The sequence below is a fragment of the Vigna unguiculata genome, chromosome 10 (genome assembly GCF_037176805.1).
Source record: "Vigna unguiculata cultivar grain cowpea cultivar isolate G323 ecotype 2 chromosome 10, ASM3717680v1, whole genome shotgun sequence".
NCBI classification, from domain to species: domain Eukaryota; kingdom Viridiplantae; phylum Streptophyta; class Magnoliopsida; order Fabales; family Fabaceae; genus Vigna; species Vigna unguiculata.
The window spans coordinates 53,342,592-53,361,892 of record NC_140801.1 but is presented as its reverse complement, the minus strand read 5'-3'; the positions used below and the strand labels follow the sequence as shown (position 1 = coordinate 53,361,892).

The 19,301-nt window shown below is 31.0% G+C and overlaps 2 protein-coding genes across 2 annotated transcripts; both read right to left on the bottom strand.

Moving 5' to 3' along the window:
• Positions 1-994: 994 nt before the first annotated feature.
• Positions 995-3,882, bottom strand: LOC114166802 (uncharacterized). Its single transcript, XM_028051640.2, has 5 exons — positions 3,043-3,882; positions 2,868-2,950; positions 2,630-2,741; positions 2,385-2,437; positions 995-1,574 (listed from the first exon to the last, which is right to left on the bottom strand). Exons 1-5 carry the CDS (start codon positions 3,794-3,796, stop codon positions 1,407-1,409), a joined length of 1,170 nt encoding a protein of 389 aa, XP_027907441.1. The 5' UTR covers positions 3,797-3,882; the 3' UTR covers positions 995-1,406.
• A 6,009-nt stretch (positions 3,883-9,891) lies between these two features.
• On the bottom strand, positions 9,892-10,868 carry LOC114166811 (ethylene-responsive transcription factor ERF084-like). The gene has a single exon (XM_028051650.2). The coding sequence runs from the start codon at positions 10,657-10,659 to the stop codon at positions 10,018-10,020; it is 642 nt and encodes a 213-aa protein (XP_027907451.1). The 5' UTR covers positions 10,660-10,868; the 3' UTR covers positions 9,892-10,017.
• Between the last annotated feature and the right edge of the window lie 8,433 nt (positions 10,869-19,301).

The following is a 19,301-nucleotide window of genomic DNA, read 5'->3' as shown; positions in this document are numbered from 1 at the left end:
CATATCAGATTAGGTCCATATTCGTAGCCCAGTACCGACTTGTATGGACTGATTTCGTAGGCCTGGCCCAAATTTCTTATAGAATATATATATTTTTTATGATCCGCTCTAGTATATCCAGTTATACTCAAATTCATCCATTTTACTTTTAATACATTTTGTAAATTTCTAATAATGAATAATAATCTTAAATAACAGAAAACATAGGAAAAATTATTTGATATCTTCGACCAAAACTGTTTTAAAGAACTACAACAGAAACATAAAAATATTTTATTTACATCCAGCAAATTGATCTGATTATTATTCAACTCCAATATGAAATATTGATTAAACCGAAAAATAATAAAAAAATTTAACAACCTATTCTTCTACTGTAATTTATATTTGAAAAAACAATAATAATAAAATACAAAAAAGTATATCATAATATATTTAATTTTATTTATTCCACTCCATTTAAGATGAATTTGATGTAACTACGTATCTAAATTATAGAATAATTATTCTGTCATTGTAAATTTAACTATCTATCAGGTCCTTAGAGCTAATGTATTTTAATAACATAAATAATTGAAAATTAAAAAGTTATAATTCACTTCATTTTTGTTATAAAATATTCAAACAATAGTTTCATTCCTATCCATCTCATCACAATTCATTCTATTCAGTTCCAAATCACTAACTCATTGATTTAATGTAAAACTTAATCCAACTTTAGACTTTACACCAAAATCCCATTGCCTCGTTCGCAGTACGTGATGAGCATTCCACGACAACAACATTCAAAGCCACCCTCCCTTTCATACTCATCCCATCAAAACCATTCTACACGATTGAATCAATTTCAAACACTTCAACATTAAACCCAATCACCAATGCAAACATAAGAGGAGACAAATCCAAAACGGATGAGATCGGGATAGTAAAGGCCCTAAACGGGTTACATCTCAGAAAATATGGAATTGCAAGTAAATAAGAGACAAGTTGTGAGTGGTCAAAATAATACTTTAGCTTAAATTCACCCATAGGTTCTAGGTTCTGGTACGTGACTTTGAGTAATGTGCACAAAATTATAGTTCTAAAACTTATTGCCACTATTGTACAGAACAAAAATCCACCCAAGGCTGGTATAAAATAATTGAAGGGTTGATCAGTATTAATCTCCTCATGCATAAAAAAATGGAATAACAAATTGCGTCACTAAGTAATTGATGTGAGGATTGCAGTGGTAAAACCCAGACCTGAAAACCAGTGATTGAGCCACTTGACCAGTTTGGTTTACACTTAACTGACCCCAATAAAAATGCACAACCCAGCCAACTTTTCATCATGCGGCTGGTTTTCTTTCCAATCTGTTCATGTTGGGGTTTCTTTCATCTTATCTGACCACCAGATCTGCAACCCTAAGTTGCCATACTAGTTCGAGATCTATAGCTATGTTCAGGATTATCACGTAGACCCAGCTTGGAGATAACAAAGCAATAGGAATCCCAATCAGTTCTTCTGAGGTATTTCAGTAATCTTTTTCTCCTCTGAACCATTGCTACCAAACCTTTACGAGAATGAACATCCTAAAGAATCATGGAATGAATAGAGTCAGAAAAGAGTGTATATATATATATATATAGTACTCTATCTATATTTACATCGGATTAAATGGACCTTTTATTAAAATGACAGGGTCACATTGCATAGAATAAATCTGATTAGTTACGTTCACAAAACAAAGTAAATATGAACTGGTTATAAAGGGTAATAACTTCCATAGTATAGCATAGGCTGGTCAACTGACAAACAACAGGAAGATAAAACAAAAAACACAATCAGAGTACAGTCACCAATCCAAAATCCTGTCTATGGCCATATCCAAGATTTTAAGAGAAGTTATAACAACGTTCAATATATTTGACCCACTCTAGACATCAAATGAAGCTAAAATCAAATTGTCCCCATTGTAAAACAAGTGAAACACTGGCATACAGGAAACTACAACTCTGAATATCTAAATAATATGGCAGGGAAGCTAGTTAATCTTAAAGTCTTGAATCATCGGTTGCTTTTACCCATGACTGAAAGTATAATACTAAAGTATAATGCTCCAAGAAAGACTGACTAGAGTTAAATCACTTGTTAGTATAAAACACAGATCACTAACAAAAGAAATTGGAGGAGTTCCTTGAATGTAAAAACTAGACTTGCAAGAGGTAGATGCCACAATTAAAATGTCCTCCATAAATTAAGCAACAATGACCGTTAGTAATGTCTATACAACAACAGATAACAACTTCCACAAATTTTCTAATGAAGAGTCTTCTAGTCACTGGTCACAAACACAAAAGTATATCTAAGAAAAAAAAGATGGGAACGATGGGACAACTAACCTTCTTGTGTAGAACTGCTGATAGATGCTTAATCTTAGTTGTGAGTTGTGCAACTGCATAACATCAAAGGGACAGTATTAATTCCCTAACAAGTGCCTATCAAAATGCTCATAAGCATCAGCAACCTCAATTTTCACAAAGACCAATGTAGCAAATAGACAAGCAAAGCAAAACTAATCCCTTCCTTCCAAATCTTTTCCATCAAACAAAGACTTCCCAAATCAGTAATGAGCATTTCCCCTTACTTTGAACACGCGCAGAACCGCAGTCCGACTCCGACATTTTAAACTCATCCCTAACCTTGGTAAGCTCAATTTTCATCTTCTCAGCAGAGGACATGTTATCCGGATGAAAGTACTGGGAATAAACAGTGCCAATATTAGGACATCAAAACAAAAACAGTATAACAGGTTGTGAATAGAATGAAATGAAGGTCGACACAAACAAATAAAAGCAAAAGATGTAGAATGTAACAATAATTGCCTTTTCAACAAGATCGGGTTTAGGAGGTTCCAGAGAGTAGGTTGAAGTCCCACTCAAATGGCCCAATATGCTAAATCCCTGCACTGGAAAACACACACACATAAAAGCAGTTAGTTAACCATTTATATGGTTAAAAAAATGACAAGAAGAAGATTTTGTTAAAGTAGTTACTGACTTGAAGCTTTCTTCGCGGCAAGAGTACGCTCATCATTCATCTCAACGAGACATCCTCTTATTACGTTAAGAGCAGCATCACGGGGATTGGAACGGGCTTGCTCCTCCTCCATCTTCCTCAACCTCGTCAACCTCTCACTCAACTCCCTCACTGAAAACCAATCCTTTTCCTTTCCCTCCGGCCTCAGCGTCCTCAATTTCCTCCCCAAATCCTCCACGCTGTAAGTCTTCAAGAACCCCGCCGAAAACATCGCCGTCGACTCCGTACCCTCTTTCCTCATCTCTTTCCCGAAAATGGCCTGCGGCAAGGCGCTCGTGCCGCCGATCACCCCAAGATTACCCTGCCGCTGCGAGGTTTGGGCACCACTAACCTTCCGCAAGCTCTCGCGAATGGAATCCATGTTGAGGAGGGGCGATTGTCCCGATCTGGAGGGACTCCCCTGCATGTTGCGGCGCTGGTAGATTTCCTGGAACGAGAATTGGTTCTGCTGCTGCGACGGGTCGCCGGGCGGAGGTGGAGAGGTCTTGGCGCGGAACTCGCTGAGATTTTTTAGGATCTTGTCTGTGGAGGGTTGTTGGGAGCGAGGGTTTGAGAAAGAGGAAGAGGGTTGCTTGAGACTGTCCTTGATGTCTCTGAAAAGGGGAGTGAAGGGAGAGTTGGAGTTGGAGTTGGAGTTAGAATCGGAATTCGAAGTAGAGAAACAGAGGATGCGAGAGCTGGTTGTGCTTCGACGATTCAGACGGAGAAGGGCCATGGCGGAAGATCGCACCAGATAGGGTTCGTTAGGGTTTTAGCTCGAGTGAGTGAGTGAACGAGTGAGTCACTGATTTTAATTTTAAAAACTCATTCTGTTCTATTACCCACCCTTTGACGCTCCAAATTTAAAAGGTTAAATTTCTTTTTTATGATAAAATAATTAAGGTTAAATTATATATGTGGTTCTATTTTTGTAGCAAAATATTAATTTGATCTTTCAATTATTTTTATTGTAATTTGATTTTTATTTTAGATAATTTGACGCAATCAAGTCATTTTCGTTACTAGTGTAGTAACGGTGTTAAATGGAGAGTTACGTGTCAGTTTCTGAATTTTTTGAATTTCTTTTATTTTAAAAAAATTAAAAATTTGTCACGTATTAAGCTGAGATAGTGTCATGTGACTATATCACGTATCACTATTATGCCAAGTATCATTTTCTCATTCTCAATTTAATTCCTATATTTTAATTTTTTTCTCAATTTAGTCTTAACTTTTGTAAAAATTGTACAATTTCGTTTTCCTCCAAAATAAAACAAAAATTAACTTTTATATAAATGTTATACAAATATTTTTATTAAATTTGATCTTTTTATGCAAATTGATAATCTTATTATATATTTTTAACATAACTAATTTTATTTAAATTTGTTTCATATTCAATTTTACTTAAAAATATTTTCAAATTTTAAATTTATTAATTTTTAATTATTACATAAACTAGTTAATTTTCTTAAATTATATTATTGTTATTTTTATACCAACTAAAATATTTGTATAAAAATTATAGAATTTTACACATTTGAAAAATATACAACTATTAAAACATAAATTCAAATAAAAAATAATATTAAAGTACATATAATAAAATATTAATATACATTTATGAGTTTTTTTTTGTTATTAACAATATTTAATTATATTTATTCACCTATATATTTAGAGGATTCATATTTCGTATAAAAATATTTCACACTAAATTTTGTTAAAGTTTCATACAAAAATGCTTTATATTTTATTTTATTCATTCCACTCTATTTAAGATGAATTTGATGTAATTAAGTTTCTAAATTATAGAATAATTATTCTGTCATTGTACATTTATCTTTTCTATCAGGTCCTTCGAGCTAATGTACTTTTAATAAAAATAATAACATGAAGATTAAAAAGTTATAATTCACTTAATTTATATTTGAAAAAAGAATAATACAAAAATACAAAAAAGTAGATCATAATGTATTCTATTTTATTTATTCCACTCCATTTAAGATGAATTTGATGTAACTAAGTTTCTAAATTATAGAATAATTATTCTGTCATTGTAAATTTAACTTTCCATCAGGTCCTTAGAGCTAATGTATTTTTAACAAAAATAATAATACGAAAATTAAAAAGTTATAATTCACTTAATTTTTGTTATAAGTGAGTTCTGCAACTGCATAACATCAAAGTGACAGTATTAATTCCCTAACAAGTGCCTATCAACATTCTCATAAGCATCAGAAACCTCAATTTTCACGAACACCAATGTAGCAAATAGACAAGCAAAGCAAAACTTATACCTTCCTTCCAAATCTTTTTCATCAAACAAAGACTTCACAAATCAGTAATGAGGATATTAATAAAATCAGTAATGAAGGAATTGATATTAAGTTTTTTTCGATAAATTAATTAATTTTGTTGCTAAAATTTATACATCAAATTAATCTATACTATCATTAATATCGAAAAAAGATTTAATGGATATTCTAAAAATAAAAGAAAATTAAATTGAATAAAAATTAAAATATAATTAAGTTTTTTATAAATATTAGTATATTATTATTTTATTCAATAAAATGTGGATTAGCTTCACTTATATTCACAATTTGTATACAATTAATGTTATACTTTCTAAAAATATTACATTACTCGTATTTCAATGATTAATAATGTGACTATGTAATCTTAAACTTTCATCAGTTAAATTAATGTTTTGCTATGATTAGATTTATTTATTTTTTCTACTTTGTATTTTTTTTTTCTCAAAGGAAAAAGTGGTTTCAAACCAAATATCAAAAAATAAAATGTATATTAACATTGAGTATACACATCTATTATAATTTCCGTTTTTGATAAGTTCCTGCGATTTTTTTTTAACTACAATATTAAGTACTCTTCATTCAATATGATTTATTTCATATGAAAAGTTATTCTAAGATCTCAAATAACCTTAATTCTATTATAATGTTAATGACTTTTTGACTTTTGATCAATTGTATTTATTCCGTGATAAAGTTATCTATTTGCTAAGTGTACCCATCTAGTTTCTAATACCAGTCCACTTTCATTTTGAGTGTAGAAGCCCAGAAAGAAAAGACCAAATACGTCTTATGGTATAAATTTAAATATAAATTAAACTGAATTACAACTTGCCAATTAATTTTCCACGCTTATCACACAAAACACAAATCCTTATAATTTGTTTATAATATTTTATAAGATCATTTTTAAATTAATCTGTATTTATAAATAATTTGAGTCAAGCAAAAAAATCAAAAAAATTAAAAAAAAATGAAAATTTAAATCAAATTATTATATCAATGAAAAATTTAAAGAAAGAGAGAACATTGGAAAAGATCACTAATTTTGGGAACTTTTAACCTTTTTTTCGTTAATTTATTTCAAATTTTACCTAATGAAGAAACTACATATAATAATTAATTTTACATTTAGATTTAAATATTTAAATTTATTTTTTAATTATAACTTAGATGTAATTTTAATTTCAATTATTTTTCTCAAGATGCGTTCTAAATAGAATAGTTTTGAAATTGGTTAAAATAAGAAAAAATGTGAGGTAGACATAATTTATGCTATGTGTATCCATCAAATAAAATATTTAAATAATTGAGTGTTTCATTTTAATATATCAAAAAAATATTCATTTTATCTTCAAATTTAACGTAAAACAAAAGTTTAAGGCAATTAAAAATTTTATAAAAAGTCTGAATTGTATTGGTTGGTGGTGAAATAATCAATTTTATTTACTATTTTATTAAAATTCTTGATATAGTCGTATTTTTCATTTAACTTTTATTATAGCAGAAAAATACTTATATATATATATATAACATATAATTATATTTAATGTGATTTTATATTTTAAGACTTAGATCGACAAACATCTAACAATAATATTTATTGGTTAATATAAAAATTTTTCAAAAAAATTATAAATCATTTTATATAACTTTTATTAGGATGAAATTATTATAATGTCTTTCACTTAATTTTTTTCTTATTTTTTTTCTTAGAAAAAATTGTAAAGTTTTTTTATAAAATTTTTATATATTTTGAAAAACACGTAATTATTCAAATCCAATACACCTAAAAATCAGTATGAGTAAAAAAAAATTAAATCAACTTATATTTTTTTCATAGTTACGTACTTTTCCTCCTTTTCTATGTAGATAATAATATTTTGACTATTAAATTTTGATAATGTTCTCTTATCACATGAGATAATATCTTCTAAGTAATTTTACAATATTTAAAAATGGAAAACTAAAAAAATAAAAAATTACTTAAAAAATAACATCTAAAATTATAAAAAAAGATATTATTAAAATTTAATAATCAAAAAATTATTTTTTTTGTATATATAGAGATGACGTATGTTTCAAGATAATGATGTCTTTTTCAATTTCTGACTTTGGAATTTATGATGCTTTCACGTATTATTAAAAAGAAAGCAACTAATCGTATTTGTTAGTGGGTAACATAACAAGTTGAACAATATAACAAGAACTTATTGTAATAAATAAAATAATACTACATATAAGTCATTCAGTATAAAAATTAAATTTCACCAACCATATACTTTTATTCAAGTGAATTTATTCACAATTATTAATGTTACATTTTTCTGATATATTTATGTATTATTTGGAGAACTGAATAATCTACAATTGACACTAAAATCAAATTGATTAAAAATAAGGACGAAAATGATCATAATAATACCTTATGTTGACCTTGCAATCAAATTACTAGGGGTGGCATGGATTGGATATTTTATATCCAAATAATTGGATTAGATTTTTGACCCAAATCCATTTTTTTAGCAAAAGTAGTTTGGATTTTTTTAGAATCCACATCCAAATATTTGGATCAAGATTTAAATCCAATCCAAATATTTGGATCAAGTTTAAAATCCAGAATCCATTTTTAATAAAAGAAATTTAAATTGAATTTCTTAAAACTTGTGTCATTAAGGCTCGAATGACTCGGATGGGATCAACGACTCAGACGAACCCGACAACCCGGACGATCCAGACGGGCCCGACGACCCGAAAGACCCAGACGGGCCCGATGACCCGAACGGGCCGGACAACCCGAACGGGCCCGAAAACACAAACATGCTCGACGACGGACGACCCGAATGGGCCCAATGACCCAGACGGGCCAGACGACCCAATAGTCGGGCCCAATCAGGTAGTCGGGCCCGTTCGAATCGTGGGGCCGTCTAGGTCGTTAGGTACGTCAAGGTCATCAGGCCCGTCTGAGTCGTCGGGCCCATCCGGGTCGTAGGGTCCGTCCGGGACGTCGAGCCCGTCTAGGTCGTAGGGCCCGTTCGGGTCGTAGGGCTCGTTCGTGTCATCGTGCCATTCGGGTCGTAAGGCCCGTGTAGGTCGTCAGGCTCGTCAGGCCCATCCGGATCGCCAGGTCGTCCGGCCCATCCGGGTCTTCGGGCCCGTTCGGGTTGTCAGGCCTGTTCAGGTTTTTGGGCCTGCCTGACTCGTTCGGGTCTTTGGGCTGCCTGACTTGTTTTCGTCATTGGTTCTGCTTGGTCCGTTCGGGTTTTCGGGTCCGCGTGACTCATCAGGTCATTGGGCCTGATCGACTCGTTCGATTTGTCGGGCCCGCCTATCTCGTTCATATCTTTAGGTCCGCCCAACCTCTTATGGTTGTCGGGCCTGTCCGATCCGTATAGATCGCCAAGCAAGGCCTATCCAAGTCTGAATATAGCATAGTTCATCTCAACTTTTAGTTTAACCCAACTAAAAATTTAAATTGAAAATTTGGATTGGATTTTTTGGATTATCCATATTTAAAAATCTTGATTTATAAAATGGATATCCAATCCATAAGATATATAAAATGTAAATTAGATTGGAATCCATATCCATTAAATGGATTTTAAATGGATTAGATTTTTAATAAAATGAATTATAAATGGAGTGGATTGGAACAAAAATGGATTGGATCAAGAAAATTAAATTTTTACCCACACCTACAAATTACAATAATCTCATAAATTATTAGGTTATTATCAGAATATTTTATTTTATTGTATCAATATCGACAAAATATTTTTCCAGATGAAAATATGGCCTCTGAATATTCTTCTATTGCCTTTGAAATGAATTTTAATTATTTTTTAATATGAATATCTTTAATTTCTCTATGCTAAAGAACTTAAAAAACCAAAAGACTCTTCATTTATTTTTTCTCTATCTTCTTTTTTTCTTTTCTTTGCTAAACCAAAGATACCATGATATTTCCGAAAACAATAATAATAATTTAATTTGTTCAATTTTTTTCGAAAAAGAAGTGGCTACGTAGTACTGGCACCATATTTTTTGAATCTCTCCTTCGATCTGACCTCAAGAAGTTTCTCTCCTTCTGCAACTGCCACTGCCATTCACAACTCCAGGAATAGAACTCTCACTTGTACTCTTCTTTTTGCGACAAAATACCAGATCTCCATCATTTCACATCCACTATGTAAAAAGTACAATTATTATAACTTCAAAAAACTAAAACATTATTATAATAACAACAATAATAATACATAATAATATGCAAACATCATCGTACACCCAACAACACGCACCTTTGCTTCCAACCAAACCAGAACCAGACTATGATCATCATCTGTAACAATCTCAGTTGCATTCAAAAAAAAAATTTACTCTTTTCATGAAAGAGTTAAACCCTCACAGAGACAATTATTAGTTTCTATATTAAGACATTCAAATGTATGTAATAGACATAAAGATTGCGTGTTCATAGTTAAGTCAGTTTAGATTCTATTCCAACATTCATTCCTTAAAAAAACAAAGCTCTTCCCATTCAACCAACATTGCTTACACGGTTTTACAAAACAGAGAGAAACGTAAGAAGAACAAGAACGAGACACAGAATTTGTACAACACAAACATTCAACTATTTAACCTAAATAACCATTCTACTGTTCCTCACACCCAGCTTCAAATTCACCTCCACCTCCACGTTCACGTTCACATTCTCACCACCACCATCGTTTCTTCGAACCTGAGGCACACCACTGAACAATTGCTCCACAGAAGAACACTTCCTAGCGTTATTGCGCGCGGCTTTCGGCTTCACAACACCACCTTCCGACGACGGAGAAAGAGGCAACACCGAGGGTATCTTGAAGTTGGTCCTCGCCTTCGCGCCTCTGAGTCTTCTCGCCGCCGCGTCGTACGCACGCGCCGCTTCCTCCGCGGTGTCGAACGTCCCCAGCCAGTGGCGGCACCGCCCGATCCGGTCGCGTATCTCCGCCGACCACCTCCCCCACGGTCTCTTCCGCACCCCCCGGTAACTCTTGCTCGCCGACACCCCAGCCGTTTTCTTCGGCGTCTCCGGAGCATGCAACGTCGACGACGACGACGTCCCGAAAAGAACGTGTTCTCCAACCACCGCGGCGATCCCTTCCAGCCCCGTTTCGTAGCGCAGCTCCCGCGATGACCCCACCGTCCGCAACGACACCGTTTCGGGTTTCGGAGGGAAAAAGTTAGCGGCGGCGACGGTGGTGGTTGGCGCGTGTAAGTAGATTTCGTCGTTCATCGTCATAAGTATGGGAGTTAGACTTTTCGGATCAAAGGTGGTCGTGGCCCCTACAGAGGGGAACGAGATATTTATATTGGGTCGAAGAAAATTGGTTCGAAAATTATTAAAAATGTTAAATTTAAGCAAAAAGAAAAAAAAAATTGTAGATTTGTGTAGATAGATATTGGTGTGAAATCTGAAAAGACTGTAATCCCTCGTATCTACATGTTTGTCTTTCCTAGGCTGGCTGTAGGCTGTACTGTAGGGATACACACCCTTTCAGAAGGTCCCTTAACACAACACACCTAATATAGCACGGGCCCCTTCACCCTTTCTTTATTCTTCACATTTTCACGTTTTCAAAATGTAAATTCTTTTTCTTTAACTTGTAGTGACAAAATTGTAACGAAATACAACAATACTTCGTATGGATCGTAATTAATCTACTGTTGAGTGGAAAACAAAGGTTCTAGAACTAGTGATCGATCCTTGAAATCTTAATGCATGTTGTATGAGAAACAAAGATGTTTTTTTTTACATGAGATCTCTCCTAGTAAAAGAACGATGACAGTGTTTTTTTTGTTACATGAGAGATGAGTGGAGGAGCGTCACAGTGTCGTCAAGGAAAAGATTGTTTGACTGCAAAATTGCAAAACATGATTGACTGTGCAAATCCTTTCTTTTTTATCAGTTTTATCACTTCACGTAGTTCATCGAAATAACCACAGGGGAAACCAGAAACACCTCTCTCAGCAAAGCAACCATTAGTACCCTCGTGTATATAACTTCAAACTTTCCATAATTTTTAACTTTCCTCGTGCTGATTAATTCAAACTTTGTCATAATTATTCTTCTTCTTCTTCTGGTACGGTTTGTTTTCATTGGTCTTTTCTCGTAGTAACATTTATGATATATTATGCAGGAAAAGAAATGAATAAAGAATTGTAAATAGTATAATAGCTTTACAGAAAAAATGTTGAAAAACAAACAGCATGCACGATGAAGATGATGAGATTTTGCATTATGATCTGTGCATGATGTCATGAAGATGTCTTTCAAAGGTCAAGAAGCAATTATGCATAGGTGATGGAATAGATGGGAAGAAGCAGATGATAGCATTGCAAACAATTAATGCACCAAGATTTCGGATTTGATTTCCACTTTCATTTCAGATTCAGATTTCCTCAATTAAAATACCCTTCGCAATATATTTTTTATTACCTTTCTTCGTATCTTAGTTGCATTTATTTTCTCTTTCTCCAATCACATTTAGATACATGCAGAATGGTACCCTAATTAGTGATATGCATAAAGCTTTTTATGTGATTTACCAAGTCACCTTTTTACTTCAATGTGTGATAAATAAATATTATACTTATAGGACAGAAAATATTTATAGTGTGACAACAATCAGCAATGTTTAATAATATATATATATATATATATATATATATATATATATATATATATATATATATATATATATATATATATATATATATATATAACAACCAGTGTTTATAAGATTTAACATAGGAAAAATAAAGAATGCAATAGTTTAATTAATTTTAATAAAATATTTATAAAGGTTTTTATTTTATTTTTTTATTTTTAGATCACAATGAATGTAAATTTTTAAACTAGGTTTAGGTAAAATATAAAAAGAAAAAAAGGTATAAAATATAATTCATGTATGTACTAAATTATAAATTTATTAAGAGTTAATTACGTTAGTAGAAATTTTCATATATTGAATTTTTTTTCAAATTTGTTAAAAGAATTTGTAATAAAAAATTTTATTTTGCCTTTTTTTAAGAATTTTAATTGATATGTAATTTCTTCGTGGATAATATTTTTTTAAAAAATTATAAAATTTACAAGTATTTCTTACAAAAATTGTTACGAAAAGTGTTTTATACAAAATATTTTACAAGAAAATTGGTAGCAATTTCTTACAATTTTTTTTCACAACAAAAGAAAAAATATTCGAAATAAAATAGACAAAAAAAATAATTTTTTTAAGGAGTGTTACGGAAGTATATATGGTACTTTTTAAAAAGATTATTGTAATATTTATTGAAAACATATGTTTTCGATCTTTAATATTTTTAATAATATGAGATTAATTTTTTTTTATTTTATATTGGTAATTTTTATTTGAATTTTAAAAAATTATTTTTAACTTAAAAAAATACGATAAATCCGTAAATATACACGATCTGCTTATCTTATATATCTCTCTATTCCCGTCCGTACTCAATGGTATAGTCAAATTAAGCTAAACTCAAGAGAATAATAAATCTACAATCAGAAAGTGATTTTTAATTTTCATTTTCTTGTTCTATTTTCTTTTAATAGATTAACCTGGTACTTTTACTGCGATTATATATTCTGAAAAAACGAAGAATACTGTTAATTTGTAAGTAATTTTGATTAAGAAAAACGATTTTTTGACATCAAAATAAGTACTTTGACAATCTATTTTTAGAGATAAAATAATTATTAAAAAAATAAAATTTTATATTAATAAAGAAAATAAAAATTGAATGATAATATAGTAAATATGAAATGAGTGTAAAACTTTTTTGAGTTAAGTAATAAATACTACAGTCCTTTCACCCATTAAAATATTGTAATAAACTAATTGAAACTTTTGAGAATAACTTTAAAGAATAAGTAATTTGAAGACGAATGATGCTTAGTTAAAGCGAAAAGATTACTTTTTTTTTCTTCTTTCAAAAGTAAAGTTAGAGCATAATATACAAAAGTCAGAACAATGTACAAAGTGTTTGTCTCAAAACTTTTAGAAACACTCTTCTATTATAAAAATCGAACCTCTCCACTCTTTTGTTTTTGCATAAATGCCCTCGTCAACTTCACGTGGGGAAAACTTGAAAAGCGAGCTTGAAAATGGTATGAACAAATGCATGCAAAGTGATGAACGATGGATTGTTGATGGATGAACAGTGATTGTTTTCTTATATAGTAAAATCTTTGGGTTGGATCTATGCAATCTGCACAGTGCAAACACTGAGTTTCGCAATTTTTGGTAAACTCTTTCTCTCACCTTCGTTTCTTCTTAGTTCAGTCTCAAAAATCACAAGTCAATCTCTTTAAAAATGTGCCTTTCTCAACGATCCATGCAAAAGAATCAACATAACTCAACTCTCTCGGTCTCACACACACACAAACACATAGTTTTATACCTTTCCCAAGGTAACCCTTTTGCTAGTGGCAATACTCATACTCTTATAATAATATGAAATACAAAGAAAAGAGTGAAGTATGGTCTTTTATTTCATTACATCATCTTTTCTCTTCACTTCCTTTCAATCTTTCAACTGATTACAGAAATATGCAGACCTCCAAAACTAAACCAGATTGGTTTTCCAAGTTTATGGTAAAAAAATAAATAAAACTTTTGTTTGACAGATTTAGGAAACGACAATTATACTTTAACCCACTTTTTTTGATCCATTTTTAATCTACCACTTCAATCACCATTAGATCATCACATCACATCATTAAAAAGAATAAAAAAGGATGATCTAATAATGATTGAAGTAATAGGTTAAAAGTTGCTAAAAAAAGTGAGTTAAAATATTATTTTTCTTTAAAAAATTATTGGAAGTCTTGTGTAAAGTTGGAAACAAGACGAATTCATGGTACATAAATAAGTGTAAATCTCATTTTACAAGTTTTGTAAAATTTAACTAGATTTAAATTTCAGATTTTAAATTTATAAATTAGAAACTATTTAACGAGATTTTTTGTTTGTTAGATTTAGTGTTTCATATGTTATTGAACTATCATCGTACCATTTGTTAATATTTACTTTTATATTTGAGATGTATATGTATAGGTGTGATAGAGATGTCACTAGAACAAAAAATGCATTTGAAATTGCTTAATAGGCTTCCGTTTCAATAAAAAACGAAGTCTTTTAAAGTTTAGTGATATTTTTGAAATTATTTGTTCAATTATAGGCTTTGAAGACTTTCAAGATCCTTCTTTCTAAACTTACTTTGATATGTTTCGGTTTAAACATCGAAGTAAAATGTTGAAAATAACGGATGTTAAAACGCTTCGCTGTACTAATATGTATCAAAAATTTTACATCAACTTAAAGATAAAATCAATTTATCGCGTATAAATGAATTCAAATATGAACTAAAAGTCAATTTTGTAAAGTTAAATTAAATTTAGACGATACATAAATAATAATTTAAGAATGATAGAATAGTGGGAGTAAACATTGCCTGTGAAATGGAAAGAATGTCGGTGAATGGAGCATAAAGAGGGGAAGCATGGGCGTGTGTGCGAGCGTAATCGGAGAAAGTGAAGTTAAGTTTTGAAGAGAGTAAAGAAGTTGAAGAGGAAGCACGCCAAGTTTTTTGTGTTCTGCACTGTGCTCATTCTTTGGACCAAGAGATTTGGCATTGCAATTGCAGTTGCATGGAGTAACGAGTAAGAATGCGTTCGGATTTTGCAAAAGAAAGAGAGAGAGAGAGAGAGAAAGTGTGTTACACAATCCCAAGAAGAAGAGACAAACAAAGTGTGTTTCAATGATATCTTTATCATTTTCGTACTCGAGTGCTATGCCAATTGGTGTAAGCTTCTATCTCTTTCTTCCAACTTTCATGCCTCTGTTCCAATTCTCAGCTTTTGCCCAAATAATGCAACCTTTTTGTGTGTTCCATCTTTCGTCCTTTTCATCAAAAAAACCAATTCCAAACTCAAACAAACCTCATTCTTCTTTTCACTTCTCTTTTCTCTTTTTTTATTGCCATTTATTTCGCAATATAAACTTCTTAAATAAATTTTCGTGGCAGAAATGGAGTGGACCGGGTCACAATCAAATTATGTCAATTGAATTGTTACACTCTTAAGTAGAAAGAATTGCACTTTGACTAATAACTATATCTTTTCTTTTGATCTACTGATAAACGCTAAATCCTAACACTTATTCATGTCACTCTCATTTTGTAATTTAAAATAAAATGTTTTAGTTTATTTAAACATCTTAAAATCTTTACCCTTTTCAATACAAGATTGTGTCGTTTTTTTGAAATAAAACAATATGTTATAAAAGTATTTTTTGTGTATTTACAAATCAGTGAATTCTATTGACCCAAACAAAAACTAATCGTAATTAATTGAATTCGTTTTATTCAAATTGTCATTTTTTTTTACGATTTTCAACTGGCAAAATGTTATTCTGTTGAGATTTAATTTTCTTTTAAATGTAGTCCAAAATTTCACATAAGTGATTAGTATCGGAAATCATTTCTGGATTACTTATACGATTAATTCATAATATATAAATATATAATTTATAAAAAAAATACAAATTTTACCTTATAAATTAATTATATATCATCGAGTTGGATTTTAATTAAACCTATTTTAATATGTATGATAAAAATTATTATTAGTATCATATAAGTCAACATCCAATAAATTTCGCAGAGATGATTGTTCATGATAAAATGTAAGTGCCATTGTTTTTCCGCATCTATACTATCTACTCTTACTCTATTTTTTTACATAACTTTCTAAATTAAAGAATTACGTAATTAATATATATATATATATATATATATATATTAAGTGTGTACTATTGGTAGGCCCCATATTCAAAAAGTTCTAACAAAAGTACCCAAACAAATAGGCCGGCTATCCTTCACCTTAAAGTAACCCAGGCCCAAGCCCAGGCCCATTGTGCGGTTGCTGTTTTAGTTCTTTTTATGTGAGGGAGTGCGACCATGAATGTGGTTGATGTTCCTAAAATCGGACAATAAAATAGACATATCTTTTATATAACATTTCATTGAAATAAGATAATGCTAAAATCTTAAATCTAATATGATTTTACTATTTTAATACATTTGTTTTGTAGTGTTATTTCACCTTCAAACATTGCGGCTATTTTTATCTTCTCATGACACAATCTTATTTATATAAAGATTAAGATATTCATTGAGTCACAATGAAAAAGAAGAAAAAAAAACTAACTCTCAATTCATTATGACATGAACATCACTTATCAATCACAAACACAAATCAATTATTTTATAAATTTCGAAACAAGATGTACCAAATCATCCATAGACCAACAAAATAATAAATTTTGTTTCCATAAATAATATGAAGAGAGAATGAAATATCACACCAACTTAAGTTGGTCAGACAAAGAATGTAGAGGGTAAAATTGAATATTGAGTATGAGTCTTGATTTAGTATTTTTGTTTGTTGCGAATCCAAGTGTGAATATAAGTCTTATGTTGAGTAGAAATGAAAAAGTTGAGTACCATATAACGATGAAAACCTATAAACCCATCGTCTTAAAATTTTGAATTAAGAGCGGTATTAATCCTTTATATGTGAGTTGGACTCATATTTATTGGTGTTGTATCTCCTTGATGATCCTCTCTCAAAAGATCGAACAGTCATATGAGAGTCTCGATTCGTCCTTGCAATGTGAAGGAATACAAGTATTGCATTTATAAGTTTCCTATACTACGAGTAACCACATATATATTTAAACATAATCGGTTACTTTTCATCCATAGTAAACAAAAGTGAATTTTTAGCGTGCTTTTGTTTTTTCAATGTACTTACATGAAATTGTTGATTCAAGAAATGAAGCCCCTTTGGAAGCTCTAAAGCCATTTGTTGACACATAAGTTACCAACTAACGTGAAAAAAACTGGTTGGTGAATATTTATTATGATAGTTAAAGTACAGTCATTGAATCCGCAGTTACAGTTACACGACAAGAACGATTTCTTGTAAAAAAACATCTTAGAATAAAGAATTACACGAATAAAGAATAAGGAATTTACGTGAATCGATGCTTGGATTTATACCATGTTCCGTAGAAGACAAATGCGAATGTTAAAAGGACGGGACAAACCTCCTCCAGCGTAAGACGACAAAATTTTGATGCTTTAATAACTTTTTCATTGGACAGGTGTGAATTGTAATGCTCTTTGGGAGCAGTGAGTGAGAACTCCAAAAAGTTTGAGATTTTCTTTTCATGATCCAACACGGTACAAAATCCACGTCGACTACAAGAGATAGAGAGTGATTTTTAAACTATAATCGATTTGTAAGGTAAGATTTGCATTTATATACATATTCTAAATTCAGGTGGAATAATAGATACAGTAAATATCAAATTCTGTTAAAATAAGTTTTAATTCAGTTGAAATTCTCACATCGATTAGAGATAAGGTCAATTAATAATATATAAGTGAGGTGCAAATCTCACCTTACAAGTCAGTTTTGTGAAATTATTAAATTAGACTTAAAACTCACTTTTAACATGGTATTAGGTCAAGTTAGAATCTATCCCAATAAATTTTCTTGATGTGAGAGAGTGTGTTGAAAATTCCATATCAACTAGAAATAAAGCCAATTCATAATATATAAATTAAATCTATTATTTCATTCATTATTAAAAATACTCGTTAATTATCAGGATATTCATCGATGTCTAATTTCACCAAATATTTTTCCTTTGCCCGAAAGGTTGTGTTGGAAGGATCCATACACATACATGCACGGCTAAACCTTGGAAGTTGCAACACTGAAATGACAGTTTTTGTTGCTGATTCTTGTGGGGTGATGGTTTCACATAACATGCAATGCAGAACCGATAAGAAGAACATCAACAACGATGCCTTTTTCATTTTGACCAACAATGACTTCTTTTTTCTCCTGGTACTATGCAGATTGCAGAGGAATCATCATCTCTTACTAAAACATAAACTAAAGTTTGTCTAACTAATTTACATATCATTTGAGATTTAACCAACATAATGTAAAACAGTATAACAATAATACCAGTTACCACCACATCTCTCACTCGTGTTCTTATTTTGTTTTTTCATTCTATTTCACTGTTTTTTTCATCTGGGTACAAACAAAAATAAGATGTGGCTTCATCATTGTTCATTATTGTTCCCATAGCAGGTGTTGATTGCACCTTGATTGCTTTGTTTGGTGTCTGAGAAATTCGGCCCTTCACCAGTGTTCTTTTATGCTTTATGTTCAGACTTTAATTGTACTGTTTAAGCAAAAGTTACTTTATGATGAATTATTTTCTGATTTTTGACCGCGGAACAACAGCATAAACCTTCCAAAAGTCACTGATACACACCTTATGCAGTAGAATATAGAAATAGCAGTGAAATAAAATAATATATCAGCAGTGAAGGAAGAAAAGAAAAAAGAGAAATTCATATATATCCGTAACTATATATATATATATATATATTCAGAAAACATAAAGGGTTAAAAGGTGAAAGGTATCTACACATTACAAAAAAGGAACTGCTATATAGTATGAATTGTCTTGCAGAAAAGGCATGAATGTACGACGTGTGTTAAAGAATAGCAGGTTTTCAAAGCAGCGTTTACAGAAAACATTCAGCATATAAATATGGTTAATAACCGGTATACATATTCTTCTTCTGTGTTATTCAGTGGTGGCATTCAACATTTCTATTATGAAAATATGTATGATACAAAACAACCAACAAAAGGGTGTTGTTATAAGAGAAAACAAGGTTTTCACAAGATTGGCAAATTTCAAAAGAAAATTACTCAAACTTGCAGAAATTATGTATCTGCTAATTATCTTGTTTATTGCTTTGTTTCTG

Excerpts from the sequence above, each read along its gene's own strand:
- LOC114166802 (XM_028051640.2), bottom strand. The coding sequence starts at position 3,796 with ATGGCCCTTCTCCGTCTGAATCGTCGAAGCACAACCAGCTCTCGCATC. Across the intron at positions 2,742-2,867 it reads AACCCGATCTTGTTGAAAAG|TACTTTCATCCGGATAACAT; the intron begins GCAATTATTGTT and ends GTTTATTCCCAG. Across the intron at positions 2,438-2,629 it reads CGGTTCTGCGCGTGTTCAAA|TTGCACAACTCACAACTAAG; the intron begins GTAAGGGGAAAT and ends GATGTTATGCAG.
- LOC114166811 (XM_028051650.2), bottom strand. The coding sequence starts at position 10,659 with ATGACGATGAACGACGAAATCTACTTACACGCGCCAACCACCACCGTC.